The following is an 18,087-nucleotide window of genomic DNA, read 5'->3' as shown; positions in this document are numbered from 1 at the left end:
GGAAGATGTCACATGACAAAGTGATAACTGATAAATCTATTCAAATCGTATATTTATTTTTTGCATAAATCAATATGGAAATTACAAAAAAAAACATCTACAGTAACACTTACAGTCCTTACAAATACTCATAACATACACATCAATGCAACAAGGACCCCCTAAACATCGGCCTGATGTCCATAATGCTAAGAGGAGGGAGTTGTGAAGATTTTCAGTTAGTAAAGGATCCCACTCAAATTTCCAAGCTTCGATTCATTCATATTTTGATTAACGCAAATATTCCCCATCATATACAATCAATTAAAGTCTTTTCCATTTTCATGAAATTCCTCCGTATAAGTTGAGTGACGAAAACGTCTACAAGTTCAGATCATGAAATTCAAATCCAACCGATCTATCGTTGAATTCGGTTGAACTTGTGAAACAATTCAGCAAAATCTCATTCATTCAGTTGGAAGAGGTAGATTTTCAATTGTTGATCCGAATGCAGTGATTACCAGTTGAGGAACGGTATCAGAACGGGCGTGTCTTTCACGTATTGTTGATACGCCGGATCCTTGCCGAAGCGTTTCATCGCCATTTTTTCGAGCGGCGGAACGCCGCTGACCTTCGTGATGAGGAAATAAACGAACATCGGCGACAGCACGCTGAGGTGTTCGAGACGATGTCGAAACGTCGACGACGCCGACAAATATAAACCGAACCACAACAGAATCTCGCCGAAATAGTTCGGATGCCGACTCAAAGACCACAAACCCGAACTGATGAATTTACCCTAAAAATCGAGACAAAACAAGTTTCAATTTTTTAATCTAGAATATTCTTAATAAGCTTTTTATTCTATCTAGGCCCGAGTTGTAAAGTCGTAACTAACCCTTTCAGTGTGTCTACTCAACACCTCAGTGCGGTGTATTAATCAGTGTTTGCCTTTGTTACACCGCATGGTCGTGTAATTCTAAATCTGACATCTGTTCTAGATATTTAACTAGATACGAATGAAATGTTTCAACAAAAAAAGTAATTCTTACCTTATTTTCGGGGTTATTTCTGAAAACGGATTTTTGATAATCGGCTAAAACTTCGGTGAGGAATCCGACGGCCCAGATCGACCAGCCGGCGTAATCTCTCCAGCCAAGCGGTCGATCGACTGTTTTACTGTTTAGAATCAGCGAAGGCAGCAACGTCACAAACACCCAGATAGCTGAAGTAGAAGGAAAGTTGTTTTTTTTATCGCACTTTCCTTTGAAATCAGTTTATTTTCACTTTTTTAACTAACACTAAATTTTTAACTCTTTATTTTCATATATTAAGATATGGAATGATTGTCCCTCTTTGTCATTTGATTTGTTTTGACATGATTTGGTATCCCTTACAAGAGGAGATCTCTAGGGATCTTCGTAGGGGGTTTGACCTGAAAATGCGTCGGGGTATCTCATGTTTGGGGTACCTGTATGCACTAAACCAACAAAAAAGAAATTTCTGGTCTTTTAAGAAAAGATCGGGCTTCAGCAAAGAAAGCAAATGCAAAGATTTGCGGCGACAGGGCAGGTAGTTAGAGGTGACTCCTAACACAAAATAAAACTGTGCTTTGCTTACCTTGCATTGTCCAGTAAACAAAGAATATCGCTGGCCGTCCGCGAACATGAGTAAATCTTTTATCTTCACCTTCTTTCATCACACGAACAAACAAATACATTCCCAATCTGTAAAAAAAAGTGATGTCATCAGGTTCAAATCCCTGTGAGGGAGGATGTGTCTACTAGGACAGGGGTTTGTACTGTGACAGAGTCTCATGATGTCATCAGGTTCAAATCCCCGTGAGGGAGGATGTGTCTACTAGGACAGGGGTTTGTACTGTGACAGAGTCTCATGATGTCATCAGGTTCAAATCCCTGTGAGGGAGGATGTGTCTACTAGGACAGGGGTTAGTACTGTGACAGTGTCTCATGATGTCATCAGGTTCCAATCCCAGTGAGGGAGGATGTGTCTACTAGGACAGGGGTTTGTACTGTGACAGAGTCTCACGATGTCATCAGGTTCAAATCCCTGTGAGGGAGGATGTGTCTACTAGGACAGGGGTTTGTACTGTGACAGAGTCTCGCGATGCCATCAGGTTCAAATCCCTGTGAGGGAGGATGTGTCTACTAGGACAGGGGTTTGTACTGTGACAGAGTCTCGCGATGTCATCAGGTTCAAATCCCTGTGAGGGAGGATGTGTCTATTAGGACAGGGGTTTGTACTGTGACAGTGTCTCATGATGTCATCAGGTTCAAATCCCTGTGAGGGAGGATGTGTCTACTAGGACAGGGGTTTGTACTGTGACAGAGTCTCGCGATGTCATCAGGTCCAAATCCCTGTGAGGGAGGATGTGTCTATTAGGACAGGGGTTTTGGGAGAATGCCCTCTTCTTGTGTAGGCTAGACCTACATTATACTGACCTGAAAGCCCACAGCATTACACAGCTTGTCTGTATATTCTGACGACTGAAGAACGTATCGTTCCATTTTCTTGATAAATACGCGAGAGCAATAAACGTTCCAGAACCTGAAACATAACGAGATAAGAAAACCATTAGCCTCGAGCAAAGACCCAGCACCAGTGAGTTGACTCACGATCAGATCGGAACATTTGAATCTAACCCAACCCACTAATCCACCACAGGGGATGATAGGCCTACCGCAAACTGGTAATCTGTTAATCCAGTATAACATCCCACAGGGGTGTCAATAATACACACAGTGCCGTATCTGGCCCGTCCTTGGGACGAGGGATGAACTACTTTCGACTGGACCACCTACCAATTTTTATTTTAGCATATTATTCAATAGATACGAGATCAACAGATTATTGTTTTGGCAGTACCAAAAACTCTACGGGCCCCTGTGCACGAGTATTATCTACAATTTACCTGCTAAATCATAGAATTTCTCCGTTCTCAGAGCAGCTGCCAACACCCACAAAGCCCACTGCACTCCGAAATCGACAGCGGCACTTTTACACAGTATGTTACCCATTATACTAGCGCTTATAACCTGCCAGTTGTCGATGAAGCCGTGTAAAGCCTCGTACAGGTCTGTCATTCTATGTACGCTACGCGTGAACCGATTTTCAGTAGGCCTACAATTTTTAATGCACCCGATAACAATAGTGATGATATAACCGCCGTGAGCTGCTGCCACCTGGTTTACGATCGTCGAACTAACACTGTAGTAAAAGTGATCGTGATCTCAGTTCAAAGTGAATAGTGATGTTTGAAAAGATTCTAATGTTTCCAGGTTTCAAGTAAACCTCGTCAGAGCAACGAAAAAAGAATTTTCATTTTTCTGATGATCAGGTTCAGTTAAAACCTCGAGACGTTAGAAGAATTCTCATCCTCAGCAATTATGGGTTCATCGACTTTTAGTTTTCCTCTTCGAGTACCAAAATAGCCCTTCGAAAAGATTGCGCTAACACAAAAAAAAACAAACGAAAACTACCGAAGTTTCTCCAAATATCTTGTTCTTTTCTGTTATCAAGTACTCCATTAGCATTCCATATATACATTTTAAAAATATATGCAACACAAACTCATCACATATTTAAATTCACTTTTTTTTCTTTATTTTCGATCATTTACTTTTTAAATATTCTTCTTTCTTTTTCCGTATCGTATCAATATTTACAACAAATGCGTCTAAAAAATACACGATCTCCCGCATCACCCCGCCCTTCCCCGTCGACCCAGCAGCAGCTGGCGAGACCTGGGGCCAGTTCCATAGTCAAGACTTTAGACCACAAGTGGTCTTAAATCTTGAGACTTGTCTCAAGTTATTAGATTGGCTCTAGAACTAAGTTGGTCTTAAGTCTAAGCCCTCACTATGGAACTGGCCCCATCGGTTAAAGGGTTAACCAGTGGATAAGTTGGCATATAAGTGGCAATTGAAATTGTATTGTTACCCTAGTATTCGTCCACCAGTTAACTCTAACTAACTTTTGAGCACCACTGACCCCAGGGCCAGTTCCTCAGTTGAGACTTAAGTCCAAAAATGGTCTTAGATTTTAAGACTGGTCTTAAGTTGTTAGATTGGTTATAGAACTAAGATGGTCTTAAATTGGTCTTAAGTCTAAGCCATGACTATGGAACTGGGCCCAGGATTCCGACTATTAACTCTCCCCGTACTAGCTAACCCACTCAACCTTAGGTGAACTTGCAATAAACTAATTTTCCAAACGGACTTAAAACCATTTTCAAAACCGATTCAGAAAGCGTAAGACAAATACATTCTAGGCCCCGAACGATCAGTAATTGCTGGATAGAAATCACTTAGAAGGTTACCTAGATTTATTTGAAGTACAAGCTCCAGCTACTATCGTACAGCAGCTTCATCGGGTAAATGAAATAACTAAACATCGCTGAAACGGTTAACGAATAACCATGTGACCGGGTTGGACGTCGCCTATACCTCACATTTCTCTCAGTCTCCTTAATTCATATTAACATCTATCTTACAATGTATCTGTACAATTTACATCATTAAGGTACAGGGGGCAAGTGAGCATTATTCCTTCACCCGATCGCAACAAGTTCATTATTTGTCCGTAACAATCAACCGCACGCCATCTTTTTTTAATGCCACTGCTCACGGCATTTTTCTGAGAACAAATTCACTCGATCTAACTCAAATTCAATGAAAATATCATTCTTCATAATGCAGCAAAATTTGTTATAACACCATGCTTTTCACAGTGGCATTATAAAGGAGTTTGACGGTATGGATATTGATAGCTACGCGTGCCCAGCCCAGCCCAGCCCAGCCCAGCCTAGCCCAATCTGGTCCAGTCCATTCATTCCAAAGTGTTTATAAATCCAAAGTGGCAAATTTAATTGTCGCGATCATCAACACTCGCCCGCCCCCTAGCTGTAACTACTCCCATAAACTTCGCTGATGATTATCATTATAATTTTTTCCACTTTGAAACCAACGTGACGGTTTATAATTGAGAACATTACAACAATGATTTAGTTCCTACCGGCGCACGAAACGCTCCCAAGGCGAGGTTTACTGTAGGAAACGACTGAGACAAAAGTAAACACGTTTCGTTTTTTTAAAAAGAAAAACCGAGCACTTTTTAAGCACGTAAGATGAAAGTGACACTTTCCGATGATTTTAAGACCACGGCCCTCGTCCTAATCCACAACATAAATCATCGAAGTAAATAAACGTTTAACGCTGTTTTAGTTCATTCCAGATACTGAGAGTCCTAAATGAAGCACTTAGTGAAAAGAAAACACGTTTTAAGGGCCTCACTTACTCTTTTAAAAAGTAAGTACTTCCGAGACCCGGGGCCAGTTACACAGTCGTGACTTAAGTCCAAAAGTGGTCTTAGGCCTAAATCTTAAGACTGGTCTTAAGTTGTTAGGTTAGCTATAGAACTAAGTTGGTCTTAGACTGGTCTTAAGTCTAAGCCATGACTATGCAACTGGCCCCTGGGGCCTGTTTTTCAAAAGTTGGTGAGAGTGACAATTAAATCTACGTATTGTTACTGTGGTATTATTCATCCACCGGTTATCTTTAACCAACTTTTGAGCAACTGCAGCCCCTGCTATGAAGCCGAGTTATGATACACATCGATATAATGAGGGGTGGTCGGGGAGTGGGGTACATTGATAAACTGAGGCTGTACATCGATGAGGGAGGGAAGGGAGGGGAGTTGGGGGGGGGGGCTGGTGCTAAAACAGTGCTGCTTTATCTTCTTGTGTTTATAAAATACAAAATCTTCATAATACAAAAAACTTTTAACTTACAATCAATATACACATGTTATACACGTAGACCGGGTGATACCGGGTAACCTCACGTACCGGGTAACCTCGCGTACCGGGTAACCTCGCGTACCGGGTAACCTCGCGTACCGGGTAACCTCGCGTACCGGGTAACCTCACGTACCGGGTAACCTCACGTACCGGGTAACCTCACGTACCGGGTAACCTCACATACCATAAAATAAACGAGAGATATTATTTTTGTGAAAAAATTATGCATTTTTTGAAAGGAAAACTGAATTTTGGACATCGCCACGCAGAATTTAAGCCAAGGATCAATCTACAGAATTCTAGAGAATCGTCCCGCTGACAATATTCCGAATCAAAGTTCTGTATCCCCATTTCACCATCGATATAAGTCTCTTATCGCAGAAATTATTAAATCAAAACATGAAATCAGAAATTACCTTTATCGAGTTGGTTAAATTTCATTTCGATATTTAGTATCCCACAAAAAATACAGTATCCTTGATACACTGGTGAAATCGAGTCCTGTACACAGATGTAAGTGGCCATAGGAAAAAGGAAAATAGTTGATATCCAAAAAATTGAGAAATTTTTCAAATTTTAAGTGTTCTCAAATGCAATTTCACACTATTTTTTTTCTACCAGGAAAATGGAAAAAAAGTCTTTAACATCTCTGCTTGTAAACGGGTTTGACTGCGGTCTAAATCTGTGTGGGTAGGTTGGTTGTAACCACTGGGGACGCAACTCTCTGCGACCACCAGCGACGAACGCATCGCACATGACTGCGCCAGAGACGCGAGTCGCAATGAGTTCTACGATCTGCGATCTACTTTAGCCGTACGCGCGCCCCGTGAGGAAAGTTTAATCGGTAACCGTGGCGTCGATCTGAGACAAAATTCCAAATATCAAACGTAAGAGGGTATAAAATCGGAAGCGTTGCGATACGCACGCGCGCACGCGAGTGTGTTAACTACATAAATACAAATTCATGAAAAATACTTAACAAAACTTCACGAAAAAAACCACCTGAGGATTCATTCCACATCGATATTACGAGGACTGTTTAAATGTTCAATTCTTTACGAAGAAAATCCTCGGTGCGAATGCGTCTTTTTTTTGGGGGGTGTCGCGCAATAATAACTATAAACCGGTCGTTAAGTCACTCGTGTGTCCGTCTGTCGGTCCACGTTCGACCGCTCACGCCACCTGGTGTTCTTTTTGGCAATAAAGTTCTTTAAGAGACTTCAGCTCTTCGATCAGAGCTTTGTTCTGATTTTCTAGCACGGCAACGCGGTTCTCCAAACACTTAACGTAATCTTTCTTCTTGCGACGACATTCACGCGCTGCCTCCCTGCAAATTAGAATTACAAACAAAATAGAACACATCTTTTCCACATCGAGAAATCTTCGCTTGACACCAGTCTAAGCTCATTCTGGTTCTATAACCAATCTAACAACTTAAGTTCAATCTTAACTCATTCTAGTTCTATAGTCTACAGCCAATCTAACAACTTAAGACAAGTCTAAGCTCATTTTGGTTCTATAACCAATCTAACAACTTCAAACCAGTCTAAGTTCATTTTGGTTCCATAGCCAATCTAACAACTTAAGATCAGTCTAAGCTCATTTTGGTTCCATAACCAACCTTACAACTTAAGATCAGCCTAAGCTCATTTTGGTTCCATAGCCAATCTAACAACTTAAGATCAGTCTAAGCTCATTTTGGTTCCATAGCCAATCTAACAACTTAAGATCAGTCTAAGCTCATTTTGGTTCCATAGCCAATCTAACAACTTAAGATCAGTCTAAGCTCATTTTGGTTCCATAGCCAATCTTACAACTTAAGATCAGTCTAAGCTCATTTTGGTTCTATAGCCAATCTTACAACTTAAGATCAGTCTAAGTTCATTTTGGTTCTATAGCCAATCTTACAACTTAAGATCAGTCTAAGCTTACCTCTCGCTTCTATAGCCAATCTAACAACTTTAATCCCAGACTAACCTAAACATGGTTTTATGACCAATCTACACGTAGATCAGTAATTCTTGCACACGTGTACGTACCTATTTTTAAGTAATCTCAACTCTCGTTTTCGAGCCGCCTCTTCTGATATTTGCGCCGACGTACCGGTCAACGTGGCGCCACTAGCTGCCATCACGACGCTCTGCGGTAGAGACGTCGGCGTACTGATCTGATATGCCTGTACATTACCGGCTAACGTCACTGCAACAAAAAACATAACAACAAATTGTAACCTGTAACCTTTCAGTGCAATTACATCACATGGCGGTGTATAAATCGGTGAAGGATTTTGGTAGTACACCAACATGCGGCGTATCAATGTGATTAGTAATTAGTTTTATCTCTATTGAAAGATGGCAGTAAGCGGCAAACATTATTCTATAATAAACAATATTGATAAGTAACAATACACCATACTGCCAGGCAGCGGTACATCAGATATACACTGCACCGCGGTGTAAATGCAATATAGCGGTTAGTCCATTATACGCCACACCCCGGGGTAGACGCAATATAGCATATCATCCATTATACGCAGCACAGTAGACACTACTAAAGCATTACATCTTTACATCGCACTGCGGGGTGGACGCAAATAGAAAACATACGGTAGTTAAATGTTTTTCTGCCGGCGGGTTTTGTGAATACATGCGTTGCTCAGAAACATGATATTCGTTGTTTTGTGCGAAAGCAGCCAAAAAAAATCATCGAAGCACAAAACACAAAACTGTTTCTTGATTATCAGAAGAGATTTTAGACGTATTTGCGAAATAAAAAATTTTACTTGTTTTCGGAGGGGGAGGGGATAGGTCCTGCAACAATCTAAAGCAATTTGAGAGTGAGATGCCCAGAAGGAGGTCTGGCGGTGAGACACAAACTGATTGACTTTTTGATTTTATAATTAGACGAATCGAAACAATCCCTTTTAGAATCATCACAACCATACTGAAGACATAACATAAATCAAGTGCAAGCTATCAACATCATCATCGTCAATATCAATGAATCATATAAATAAATTAACTCGTTAGTGGCAGTTAACAATGACACACACATTCGTACTAATAATTAACAATCATTTCAGTTTTTTTTTCTTTTAATTACGATTAAACACAAAATATTAATAATATACTCAAACGACACAATAATTATGATATATAAACCGGGATTGTTGGAGGGGGGTAGGGCAAGTCATACGTGTCACCCTTCCATTAGCTTTCATGATTCCAATGGCAAGGGCGAGAGAGGTTAAAGCTTTCACGCTCGTCATTTGATATTTACTGATTAAGAATCGGACTGAGGATGGTAGGGATATGGCGCAAGCGAAGGGGGTATATATATACGTGTGTGAGTGAGTGTGTGGATGGGGAGTAAATTTAATATCAAATCCTACCTCCGTTCTGAAGCATCTCAACACTACCGCCTGCAAAATAGACACAGGCCATACTAAAAAAAATATTCCCCCGGTAAAAAAGATTTCTCGATTTCTTTGTTTACAGAGAGAAAACAAACAGTTCCAGGCGCAGAATATACTACACATTCTTTGTATATTCAATTTCGACAAGATTATTTGAAAAGAAATAAATCATCGCGATCGGTTCACTACGTTCCAGTTTGTTTGGGGTTTAATTTAAGATACTACTAAAATTAGCTCGACTGGTTGTGACTCGAGGGACAGGCTCATAGGTAAACAGTTCGATAGACCTGCTCGACGATAACTGTGGAAATTTGATTGGATTCCGCAACAAAATCATATATCCAAACATGAACGTACTCGTTTCAAACTCGCAAGAACCACAGTTCCACAAAGCGGAAAAACAAACAAATTTAACTGGATCCAGTTCCGCAGTTGAGATGATTTAACCGGAAGTCAAATTGTAACTCATGGAACAGTGTGGAACCGGGTCGCGTGTACTCTTAACTATTTCAGAAGCGTCTAAGTATCTAACAATGAACTTGACAGACGTGTACGCGGTCGGGGTCTGTTTAGGGGGGGGGGGGATCATCTAAATATATACACTACGAACTACGATCGAATGTGCTCACCGGGTATAAAGAACTGTCCGTCTGGACCCTGAGCGTACTGTACGATAGTGGCGCCACCGGTGGTGCCCGCTGCGCCGGCGTTCGTCATCGTTAGCGTCTGTAAGCCCTGCGTGTTGGCGTCTTGAGCGGCGATCTGTATCGTGTGAGCGGGTATTACTACAACAGAAAAACATCGACCGTATCAACCAAAACAAAACCCAGACAAAGAATTTTTTTTTTTAGGCAAATGCTTTTGATCCGGAAACAAGTCGCGATAGATCAGAAATAACGCAATGTTTACTAAAACAGGGTCGCAACTGATCAGTCATTCCTGGATAGAAAGAATTTTCAAGGAAGTGTCTACATCACTTTCATATCCCAAGTACCGTTTATCTCAGTGAACGCATAATTCAGTGGTTTCGCGGATTTTCATCCTATAACTGGATCGTATTTCGCCGGGGTCTCTACGCATCAGTCATTCCTGGATATAAGGAATTTTCAAGGCGTTTTAAAGGAAGAAGTTTCAAAAGTGTCTGCATCACAAAAACTACTGTACAGGGGAATACAGGGAGGAGGTATTTCAGATCTTCAACACGTGGCAGGGATTTGTGTCGTAGCCGAGTCCACTGATGCCACCAGGTTTAAATCCGTGCTGCCGATTGAGGATGCGCAGCACGACCGCGGGATTCATACTTACCGGTAGCCTGCTGGAATGATGTAACTGCTGATGAGGATTGAAGGCTGTTCGCCGCGTCATTTCCCTCCACCGAGTCTTGGCTGTGAGGGGAGAGCGATTCCTCCTCCACTTTGGCTAGTTGTACCACCGTGACCGGCGGATTGTCAGATGATAACTCGTTTAATATCTTCCTGTAAATAAACACGAAATATATATGGAACTAAGAATTTCAACACGAACAAATTCAGGCAGATCGAATTTCCTGTAATCGGTATCTGACACCAATCTTCTAGAAATATCAAGTTTCAACTTATACAGAATTTGACACCAACTCGGGGTAGAATTTTACCAGTCTCAACTTTACCGCAGTAAGAGACAGAGTCTACTGTATTTCAAAAACTCTTACTCAGTATTTGACACCAACTCGGAGTAGAATTTTACCAGTCTCAACTTTACCGCAGTAAGAGACATAGTCTACTGTATTTCACAATCTCATGCTCAGTATTTGACACCAACTCGGGCTAGAATTTTACCAGTCTCAACTTTACCGCAGTAAGAGACAAAAGTCTATGAGCAGATGAAGATTGACACTAACCTGTACGACGGGCGGCGACTCAATAGTTCGTGCCGCTTTCTGCCCTCTTGATCTTCACAGTCTTCGCTTGAACCCGGAGATACCTGCATCATAATCGGACAAATATTTTTCTTATTGTTATCAAATATATTCAAACATCGCTGGGGGCAAATTCAGATTAGGTAATCTTCCATTCAGATAAAATTCAATGGAAGGACCATGGTCCTCCCATTTCAGACAATTTAAAACTTCACTTAAGTTTCATCAGTATTGATAATCTTACAGATTGATTGATTGTCTTAGATTGATTGATCAGTTGATCATTTTACCAATAAATTGATCATCTTATAGATAAATTGACCATAATACCGATTGATTGATCACCTGATCCATTGATTGTTCACCTTAGATTGATTGATCATTTTACCCATTGATTGATCATCTTACCGATTGATTGATCATTTTACCATTGATTGATCATCTTACCGATTGATTGATGGAGTTATTGTTCGGGATGTGAACGATAGATATTTGTGGTGGCGCTGAAACTATGACGTTATCATCTAATTCTGTGTCGGAACTCAAATCGTGTTCCAAATCCATGTATTAATAACCATCGAAACTAAACTACAGAATTCCTCCTGCTGCACCGCGCCAAACCACATCGCATTCAAAAAACAAAAATAAAGAAAACATTTGATTAGAATAACGACATGGTTCATAGCAGTTCAGGCAAAGGTTACCTCTTTTCAGCACTATTTAGTGCGGAAAAAGTAGCACTTGTTTAGTGAATTGCGCCCATGATAGACATTGTAACTGTTCATGATAAATTCACATATTGAGTTGGAAAAAATTACTGAGGCAATTTCCAAAATTGGCGTTTTAGGGATATGAGGGGAAGCTCAGAATGTTAGAGTATTTCCCCCTTTTAGAATTTCTGAATTTTTAGGGTATACAACGACCTGTAGGAACCCTGTTAGGCCGAGGTGGACTATGCATGATTCACAAAAAATTAATTAGCCTAGTATGTAATAATTAATTAATTAGTATGCTAATTAGTATGTCATGGGTTTTTAGAAAATCAGCCTGCTCAAGTGCATAATAGGCTATAGATTGAGATAATAAGACTTGAAAATTGAAAAGTTCAATGACATTGATTTAAAAATGAACATTCAAAATAGATTAAATCAAATCAAAATGATCAAATGGATAACTAATAAAATATTGAAGTAATCAACTTAATGGACAGGAAAACAATTGAACTATATTCAATTCAAATTTGGAATTCAAAATAATTAGAAAATCCATTAAAATATCTAATTAAATAGAAACGTCTTTTTAGAAATTTAAAATAATCAGATCCATCACATCTAAATCTTCTACGCCTAACCAAGAAGGAATGAATGCAAGACAAGGGCCTTGAGCGGTCGAGCAGCTGTAAAATTTCGGGAAAATAATCCTAAGTGATAAGCCTACTCAACTCTAGATTCCTTGGCGATTTAAGTTAAAATGTTTTCAAAAAGGACAAAAAAGTGAGGTCTAGAAAAAAACAAGAGGGCAAAAGACCTTGCTCTTTAAGTAGAAAAATGAAAAAAGTACATAGGCCTAGGCCCTACAGCCTTAATCTTTAAATTAAAATCGTAAGCAAGTTTCTATAATAAGATAATCTCTTTCGATTTTATTTAATGAAATGCGCGACAAAATTCTGAAGTCCGAGGTGTCTATTAATTTACTAGATTTCAATTCTACTACGCAACGAAACTTTAAAGTGACATCATCAAATAAATACACCACGGATTCGTCATCGATTCAAAATCCGTAGTCTAATTTAATCGGCACCGCCTCGCGAACGCGATTCGATCCTCACCCCAACAACAAACAACGGCAACGCTGCCATTTTACTCCACTACAACAAGCTCGCCCCAAATATCTACGTATCGGCTTCAAAAGCCGAAATGGTGGATTTAAGGTGGGCTCGAACCCCGACGCCGGGACCTGGGTAGACCCCCGCGCGATCCCGGCCGTGTCGACACGTTGTTTTGTTATGAAGACTCACCAGTCAGTTACGTACTTTTCGTCGTCACAAGTTTGCGGCAATCGGAGTGGATAAATTTGCTGAATACGTAGTGGCCACGTCAAAATTACACACACACGTAGACACACTGAGTAGAGTCAGAGCTGCGTCATCTACAGAGAGAAAGAGCCGACCTGATCACCGGTGCTGTATCCATACGCGTCCCTGGCCCGTTCTCGTTACTGATTGGCCGCTATCTATAACCATGACGTCACTCGATAAGGCGCGCTTCATTTTCCCGACCCAATATTTAAATGTCATGATGTCACCTTGCGAATTTACGTGCAGTGTGGACAATCCCCTCGACGGGTTTCTGAATCGGCGCTATAAACACAGCCATGACGGTGTAGACTGACCGCGCTGTTTGAAACACAGTCCTTTACAAATTCGCCATCGACACTGGAGGCGAGTGTCGATGGCGCGAAATGTATGAAATCCGCTAAATCAAGATCGATTTATTTTCTACCCGCAGGGCCTTCCTAAATTTTCTATTTGGCAGATTTTTTCAAGAACAAATTAATGGAGCACGGATTTTGTCCAAGAATAAAAAGAAACAGCAAATGGGAAAAGATATTTCAATGGAATTCCATAGGCGTTTTAAAAATTTCATCTTAAAATTTCTTGAAAAAGCGCGAGGGAAAAAACAACTTCCACGAAAAATTCTAGATCGAAAATCATGACGGATGAATTCATCTCTTTCGAAATATGTTTTAAATAAAATTCAAGTTTTTAACTATAATGAAAACCACACGGAATTGAGTGTTTCTGCCTGTAAACTGAAAATAAGTTCAATATTTTGAGAAGCTGGAGCTGCTGGCCTTCTCGAGGTTTTTAAAATTTTTAATTTTTTTTTTTTTAAATAGTCCAAGATAGGCTTAATCTAATCTTACGAATTGAAAGTATTTTTCTTTTTTGAGTAATTTCTTTATTGCGAAAAGATCTTGTCACAGACCACGGAACGATCGCAGTCGCACGAATCAAATTAGGCCTACTGATATTGAATGAAATTCGAGATCAATCATGGCGCTGATTGGCTGGTATAGATAAACATGACGTCAGCGATTTTGGGATTCCTCGGGCACTATTTCATTGACCTTGTTTCCAAGTAAGACGCGTCACCGTCATGTTCATTTCGATGTCAATTTGCGAAGTATCACTTTTTTGGATAATTCAAATTTCGATTCCCAGCAAAATTCTTGCTTTTTGAAGCCAGGTTTAATATTTTCGAGGGCTTTATTTCGAATAGCCGAGTGGACTATTTTGTCCGACTATTCTCCTTACTACTTACTTGATTTTAATTGGTTTACGGGTGGCGATTACGAAAACAGCAATTAAACTGATTTTAATCACCTAATTTTTCTAACAGAACTCATTATCCCATATCTTTAGTAGAATAATCACTGAATAATTTACCGATTATTATAATTACATCGGGTACGGATAAACTTGCTCTGTGAAAGTGTTACAGCCGTCGTAAACATATTTTCGAAAAATTATTCTTTCATGCAAAAACATCGAAATATCGTCTTTTTGGCTTGGAAAACTTCGAAAAACAGGTTGCTATTGGATATCGTGGCTGCCAAACATCAGAAGTACAGATATGGTTCAACTGAGTGTTTCTTTGTTGAATATCTACAAACCAAAACCGAAATTTCGTGTAAGAAAGAGATCGATTTACCAAATTCAATTCAATTTATTCGTCATATATAATAATAGTCTGTGACTGTATATGACAATCATTTTGATCTGTCATACAAAGATTGTCATTGAAATTGAAATGTGGTTACCATTCGCAAACCTAGTGGCGGATCCTCGCTTGCCATACATGGAATCCTGCATAGCCACACAGTCCACAGTACCCCACCTTGCCCTTGGCTTATTTTACCACAGGCACAGGCAAATTTGGTTTTGGACCCTCAATTGAAAACTACTCAACAATTCATTTTTCGTATTTCATTTTGCAGGCAAAAGGAACGTTTCTGGATAAACTGCGTATCTACGTGCGAGGTGGCGCCGGCGGTAAAGGATTCCCGAAATATGGCGGGTTAGGAGGAAAGGGCGGCGACGTTTACCTCGTCGCGAAGGAGAATTATACGTTAAAACAAGTTTATCAGGAGAATCCATCGAAGAGATTCATCGCGTCCATCGGAGCAGACAGCAAGTACGTGTACTCTACCCCTCTTCCACGGGCTGCAGACGCAACCTGCTCAATTATTGATCCGTTCATGAAAGAAATCGATATCTTTATTAGAAACAATAGTCAAGTGGCCACTGACCTGGAAAACCTGGAAAACTCAAGAATCAGAAAAATCTAGAAAAAAATGAGTGGAATTGATGTACTTCATTAATTTAGCACGGGTCAAATGATTGCGTGTGAATTGCAACTGGTTCCGGAAGTGACGCGCTCTATGAATTGGGTACAGACCAGACTCGACCTCGTTTGTAACCAGCTTTTCTTTTATTTCAGGAGATGGCAGTTAAAAGGATTGCCGGGGCGCGACATCACAATCAAAGTACCGACTGGTATCGTCGTACAAACAGACACTAAACGCACTTTAGGTAAATTTCTAGTGAAATTAGTTCATTATCAATGATTATATCTCACAGGGTTTGATTTAGAAATCGAAGTACAAAATGTAGTTGATTTGTCGCTGGTCGAGTTACATAATAAGTACATAATTGGAAATTTCGATTCCGGTTCAAGTCAAAACCATGAAACTGGCCCCAGTGTGTTTGACTTGCGACTGTGACCGATTCAATTCAGCTACCGGGCAGCTACACTGTATCATATTATCTATTTTTCAAGGTGATTTGAACAAACCGGATAGTCGATTGTTGGTTGCGAAGGGAGCAGACGGAGGTAATCCGGACACCGGATATATCGGATCGCGGGCGACAGGATTTAGTGTCAACCTAGATCTGAAACTGATCGCTGATGTCGGATTAGTCGGGTAAGAAACTTATCATTCTACTTATCCCTCGTAGCTGCTCAGCAATCGACTGTACCGATATAGGATTCTCCACTTCTGGCAAGTGAGGATCCAGGTGTCGCTAGTGCGTAGTAGGGCATCAACGTAGTCAGTAACCTGTCTGTGGTTTAGTTTCACGATCGGATATTTTCACAAACCAAATGGTATAAGCTCATCCGATTATAAAAAGCTTACCACCAACGATTAGGTAACTAACTAGTTATCAACGCAAGCTGTCTGGAAGGATAGCGGGTTGCGCAGGGTCGTAATTCCTCATTAAAGATTTTTTTTTTCAAATTCTTAGGTTCCCGAATGCCGGAAAATCGACGTTTTTAGCCGCAGTTTCACGAGCAAATCCAAAAATAGCCAACTATCCGTGTAAGTAGGTAGTCATGGTGGCTCTCTTCATCCGTCTTAAGTCCATAATTCAAGATTGATTTGTATTTTTGTTCCAGTTACAACGATTCAACCGCAACTCGGAGTTATGGAGTTTGAAGATCATCGACAGGTAACATACAGAGTTCTTACAGATCAGGAATTCTTAACAAGTCGGGAAAAACGACGAGATCAAATAAATACGGTGGTCGCCATGAAAACTGGTTTTCGTGTTGTTTATTTATTCGTAGATTTCCGTCGCCGATCTGCCCGGGCTGATAGAGGGCGCTCACTTGAATATCGGACTCGGACACCGGTTTTTGAAACACGTCGAACGAACGAAGCTTCATCTATTCGTCGTCGATGTTCACGGATTTCGACTCGGACTCAAATATCCGTCGCGGTCGGTGTTTGAAACGGTCATGTTACTGAATAAAGTAAGTATGTTATTTAGGGATCTAGGACGAGTGGCATTATCACTACAACAATCTGACAGTACAGTGAACCCCTGATATACCGCCCTCCCATATACCACCACCCTGCCTACCACCCTCCCATATACCGCCACCCCCGCCTACCACCCTCCCACATACCACCATCCCCGCCTACCGCCAGGTTTTCACAATGCACATCTCTATACAAATACGTAGTAAAATGCCCCCGATATAACGCCATACTCTCTATACCGCCAAAACCGTTTGTAGGCGCAGTATATCGGGGATTGACAGTATATATATATTCATTAAAAACTGAGTAAAGATGATTGATTGAATTGTTTTCATTTAGGAGTTGGAATTGTATAAACCAGATTTGGTTCATAAACCGGCGATGTTAATCGTCAATAAAATGGACATAGACGGATCACAGGCGTTACTGGACGAACTGCTGGACAAATTAAAACATGTTCAATGTAAGTAAATACGATATGAATCCGAAGTGGAACTCTCATTCGTCGTCAAGGGAAAAAGAAATATCTTGAAAACATGATTAGAGATTTGAATATGTTTTTCAGCATCGGTTGAAGAATTACCCGCCGAACATCGACCGGAAAATTTCGTCAAATTCGATCGAATTTTACCGATTTCGGCGAAACAGTTGAGCGCGATCGACGTCGTGCGGGACGACGTACGAACGATTCTCGATTCACTGGCCGACCGCGAATATTCACTGACCGTAGCGCCCTCGCTCGACGAACGACGAACTAAACACGACTCGCTGAAAGAAAGTTTCGACGCGTCTCTCGTGTAAGAATTATTGCGAAATAGTCGATCGTTGAAATATTTTGTGATATTATTTTGTAAATAATGTAAATATACGTGTTAAATAAATACAAAATGTTTTGTAAAATAACATTTTCTATCTAGATATATTTTGTTCACCAGGAAGTCGACGCGGTGTCCGACGATATCTCGCATAATCCTGTATTCCAACATTTATATCTTATCAGTATTTCAATGCTAAAATTTGGACGAATATCAGGAACAGTTGTGGCAGTTCTTAGCTCTTAATGGTGCAGCTGTCAATCTGCTGTCTGTTCCCTGCGTCCCCAATCCGCTGTCCATAATCAAGACCCCCTCAGACAATCTGCTGTCAATGAAA

General features: G+C 40.5%; 3 protein-coding genes across 8 annotated transcripts; 1 reads left to right on the top strand and 2 right to left on the bottom strand.

The window, feature by feature from the left end:
• Positions 1-35: 35 nt before the first annotated feature.
• LOC141911959 (uncharacterized) lies at positions 36-3,148 on the bottom strand. The gene is made up of 5 exons (XM_074803088.1): positions 2,912-3,148; positions 2,442-2,547; positions 1,600-1,706; positions 1,032-1,204; positions 36-778 (listed from the first exon to the last, which is right to left on the bottom strand). The coding sequence occupies exons 1-5, from the start codon at positions 3,081-3,083 to the stop codon at positions 497-499; spliced, it is 840 nt and encodes a 279-aa protein (XP_074659189.1). The 5' UTR covers positions 3,084-3,148; the 3' UTR covers positions 36-496.
• A 348-nt stretch (positions 3,149-3,496) lies between these two features.
• Positions 3,497-13,256, bottom strand: LOC141912359 (cAMP-responsive element modulator-like). 6 transcript variants are annotated; one of them, XM_074803615.1, is made up of 8 exons: positions 13,127-13,256; positions 11,557-11,714; positions 11,092-11,174; positions 10,518-10,687; positions 9,842-9,997; positions 9,189-9,218; positions 7,837-7,996; positions 3,497-7,124 (listed from the first exon to the last, which is right to left on the bottom strand). In XM_074803615.1, exons 2-8 carry the CDS (start codon positions 11,671-11,673, stop codon positions 6,971-6,973), a joined length of 870 nt encoding a protein of 289 aa, XP_074659716.1. In that variant the 5' UTR covers positions 11,674-11,714; positions 13,127-13,256; the 3' UTR covers positions 3,497-6,970. The 6 variants fall into 6 exon arrangements, with proteins under 6 accessions (XP_074659716.1, XP_074659719.1, XP_074659718.1 ...); XM_074803618.1 differs by having other exon boundaries at positions 13,142-13,230; XM_074803617.1 differs by having other exon boundaries at positions 11,557-11,711; positions 13,127-13,194.
• A 1,285-nt stretch (positions 13,257-14,541) lies between these two features.
• Positions 14,542-17,820, top strand: LOC141912017 (GTP-binding protein 10-like). The gene is made up of 9 exons (XM_074803177.1): positions 14,542-14,801; positions 15,109-15,305; positions 15,612-15,703; positions 15,951-16,095; positions 16,418-16,491; positions 16,569-16,621; positions 16,740-16,925; positions 17,275-17,398; positions 17,501-17,820. The coding sequence occupies exons 1-9, from the start codon at positions 14,745-14,747 to the stop codon at positions 17,734-17,736; spliced, it is 1,164 nt and encodes a 387-aa protein (XP_074659278.1). The 5' UTR covers positions 14,542-14,744; the 3' UTR covers positions 17,737-17,820.
• The last annotated feature ends 267 nt before the right edge of the window (positions 17,821-18,087 follow it).

The sequence above is a fragment of the Tubulanus polymorphus genome, chromosome 10, assembly GCF_964204645.1.
Source record: "Tubulanus polymorphus chromosome 10, tnTubPoly1.2, whole genome shotgun sequence".
In the NCBI taxonomy this organism is placed as follows: Eukaryota; Metazoa; Nemertea; class Palaeonemertea; order Tubulaniformes; family Tubulanidae; genus Tubulanus; species Tubulanus polymorphus.
This window is presented reverse-complemented; position numbering and strand designations above follow the sequence as displayed.

Excerpts from the sequence above, each read along its gene's own strand:
- LOC141912359 (XM_074803615.1), bottom strand. The coding sequence starts at position 11,673 with ATGGATTTGGAACACGATTTGAGTTCCGACACAGAATTAGATGATAAC. Across the intron at positions 11,175-11,556 it reads ATAACTCCATCAATCAATCG|GTATCTCCGGGTTCAAGCGA; the intron begins GTAAGATGATCA and ends ATTATGATGCAG. Across the intron at positions 9,219-9,841 it reads CGGACAGTTCTTTATACCCG|GCGGTAGTGTTGAGATGCTT; the intron begins GTGAGCACATTC and ends TCTATTTTGCAG.
- LOC141911959 (XM_074803088.1), bottom strand. The coding sequence starts at position 3,083 with ATGACAGACCTGTACGAGGCTTTACACGGCTTCATCGACAACTGGCAG. Across the intron at positions 1,205-1,599 it reads TGTTTACTGGACAATGCAAG|CTATCTGGGTGTTTGTGACG; the intron begins GTAAGCAAAGCA and ends CTTCTACTTCAG. Across the intron at positions 779-1,031 it reads GAAATAACCCCGAAAATAAG|GGTAAATTCATCAGTTCGGG; the intron begins GTAAGAATTACT and ends CTCGATTTTTAG.
- LOC141912017 (XM_074803177.1), top strand. The coding sequence starts at position 14,745 with ATGGTTCAACTGAGTGTTTCTTTGTTGAATATCTACAAACCAAAACCG. Across the intron at positions 16,096-16,417 it reads GCTGATGTCGGATTAGTCGG|GTTCCCGAATGCCGGAAAAT; the intron begins GTAAGAAACTTA and ends TCAAATTCTTAG. Across the intron at positions 16,926-17,274 it reads CGGTCATGTTACTGAATAAA|GAGTTGGAATTGTATAAACC; the intron begins GTAAGTATGTTA and ends GTTTTCATTTAG.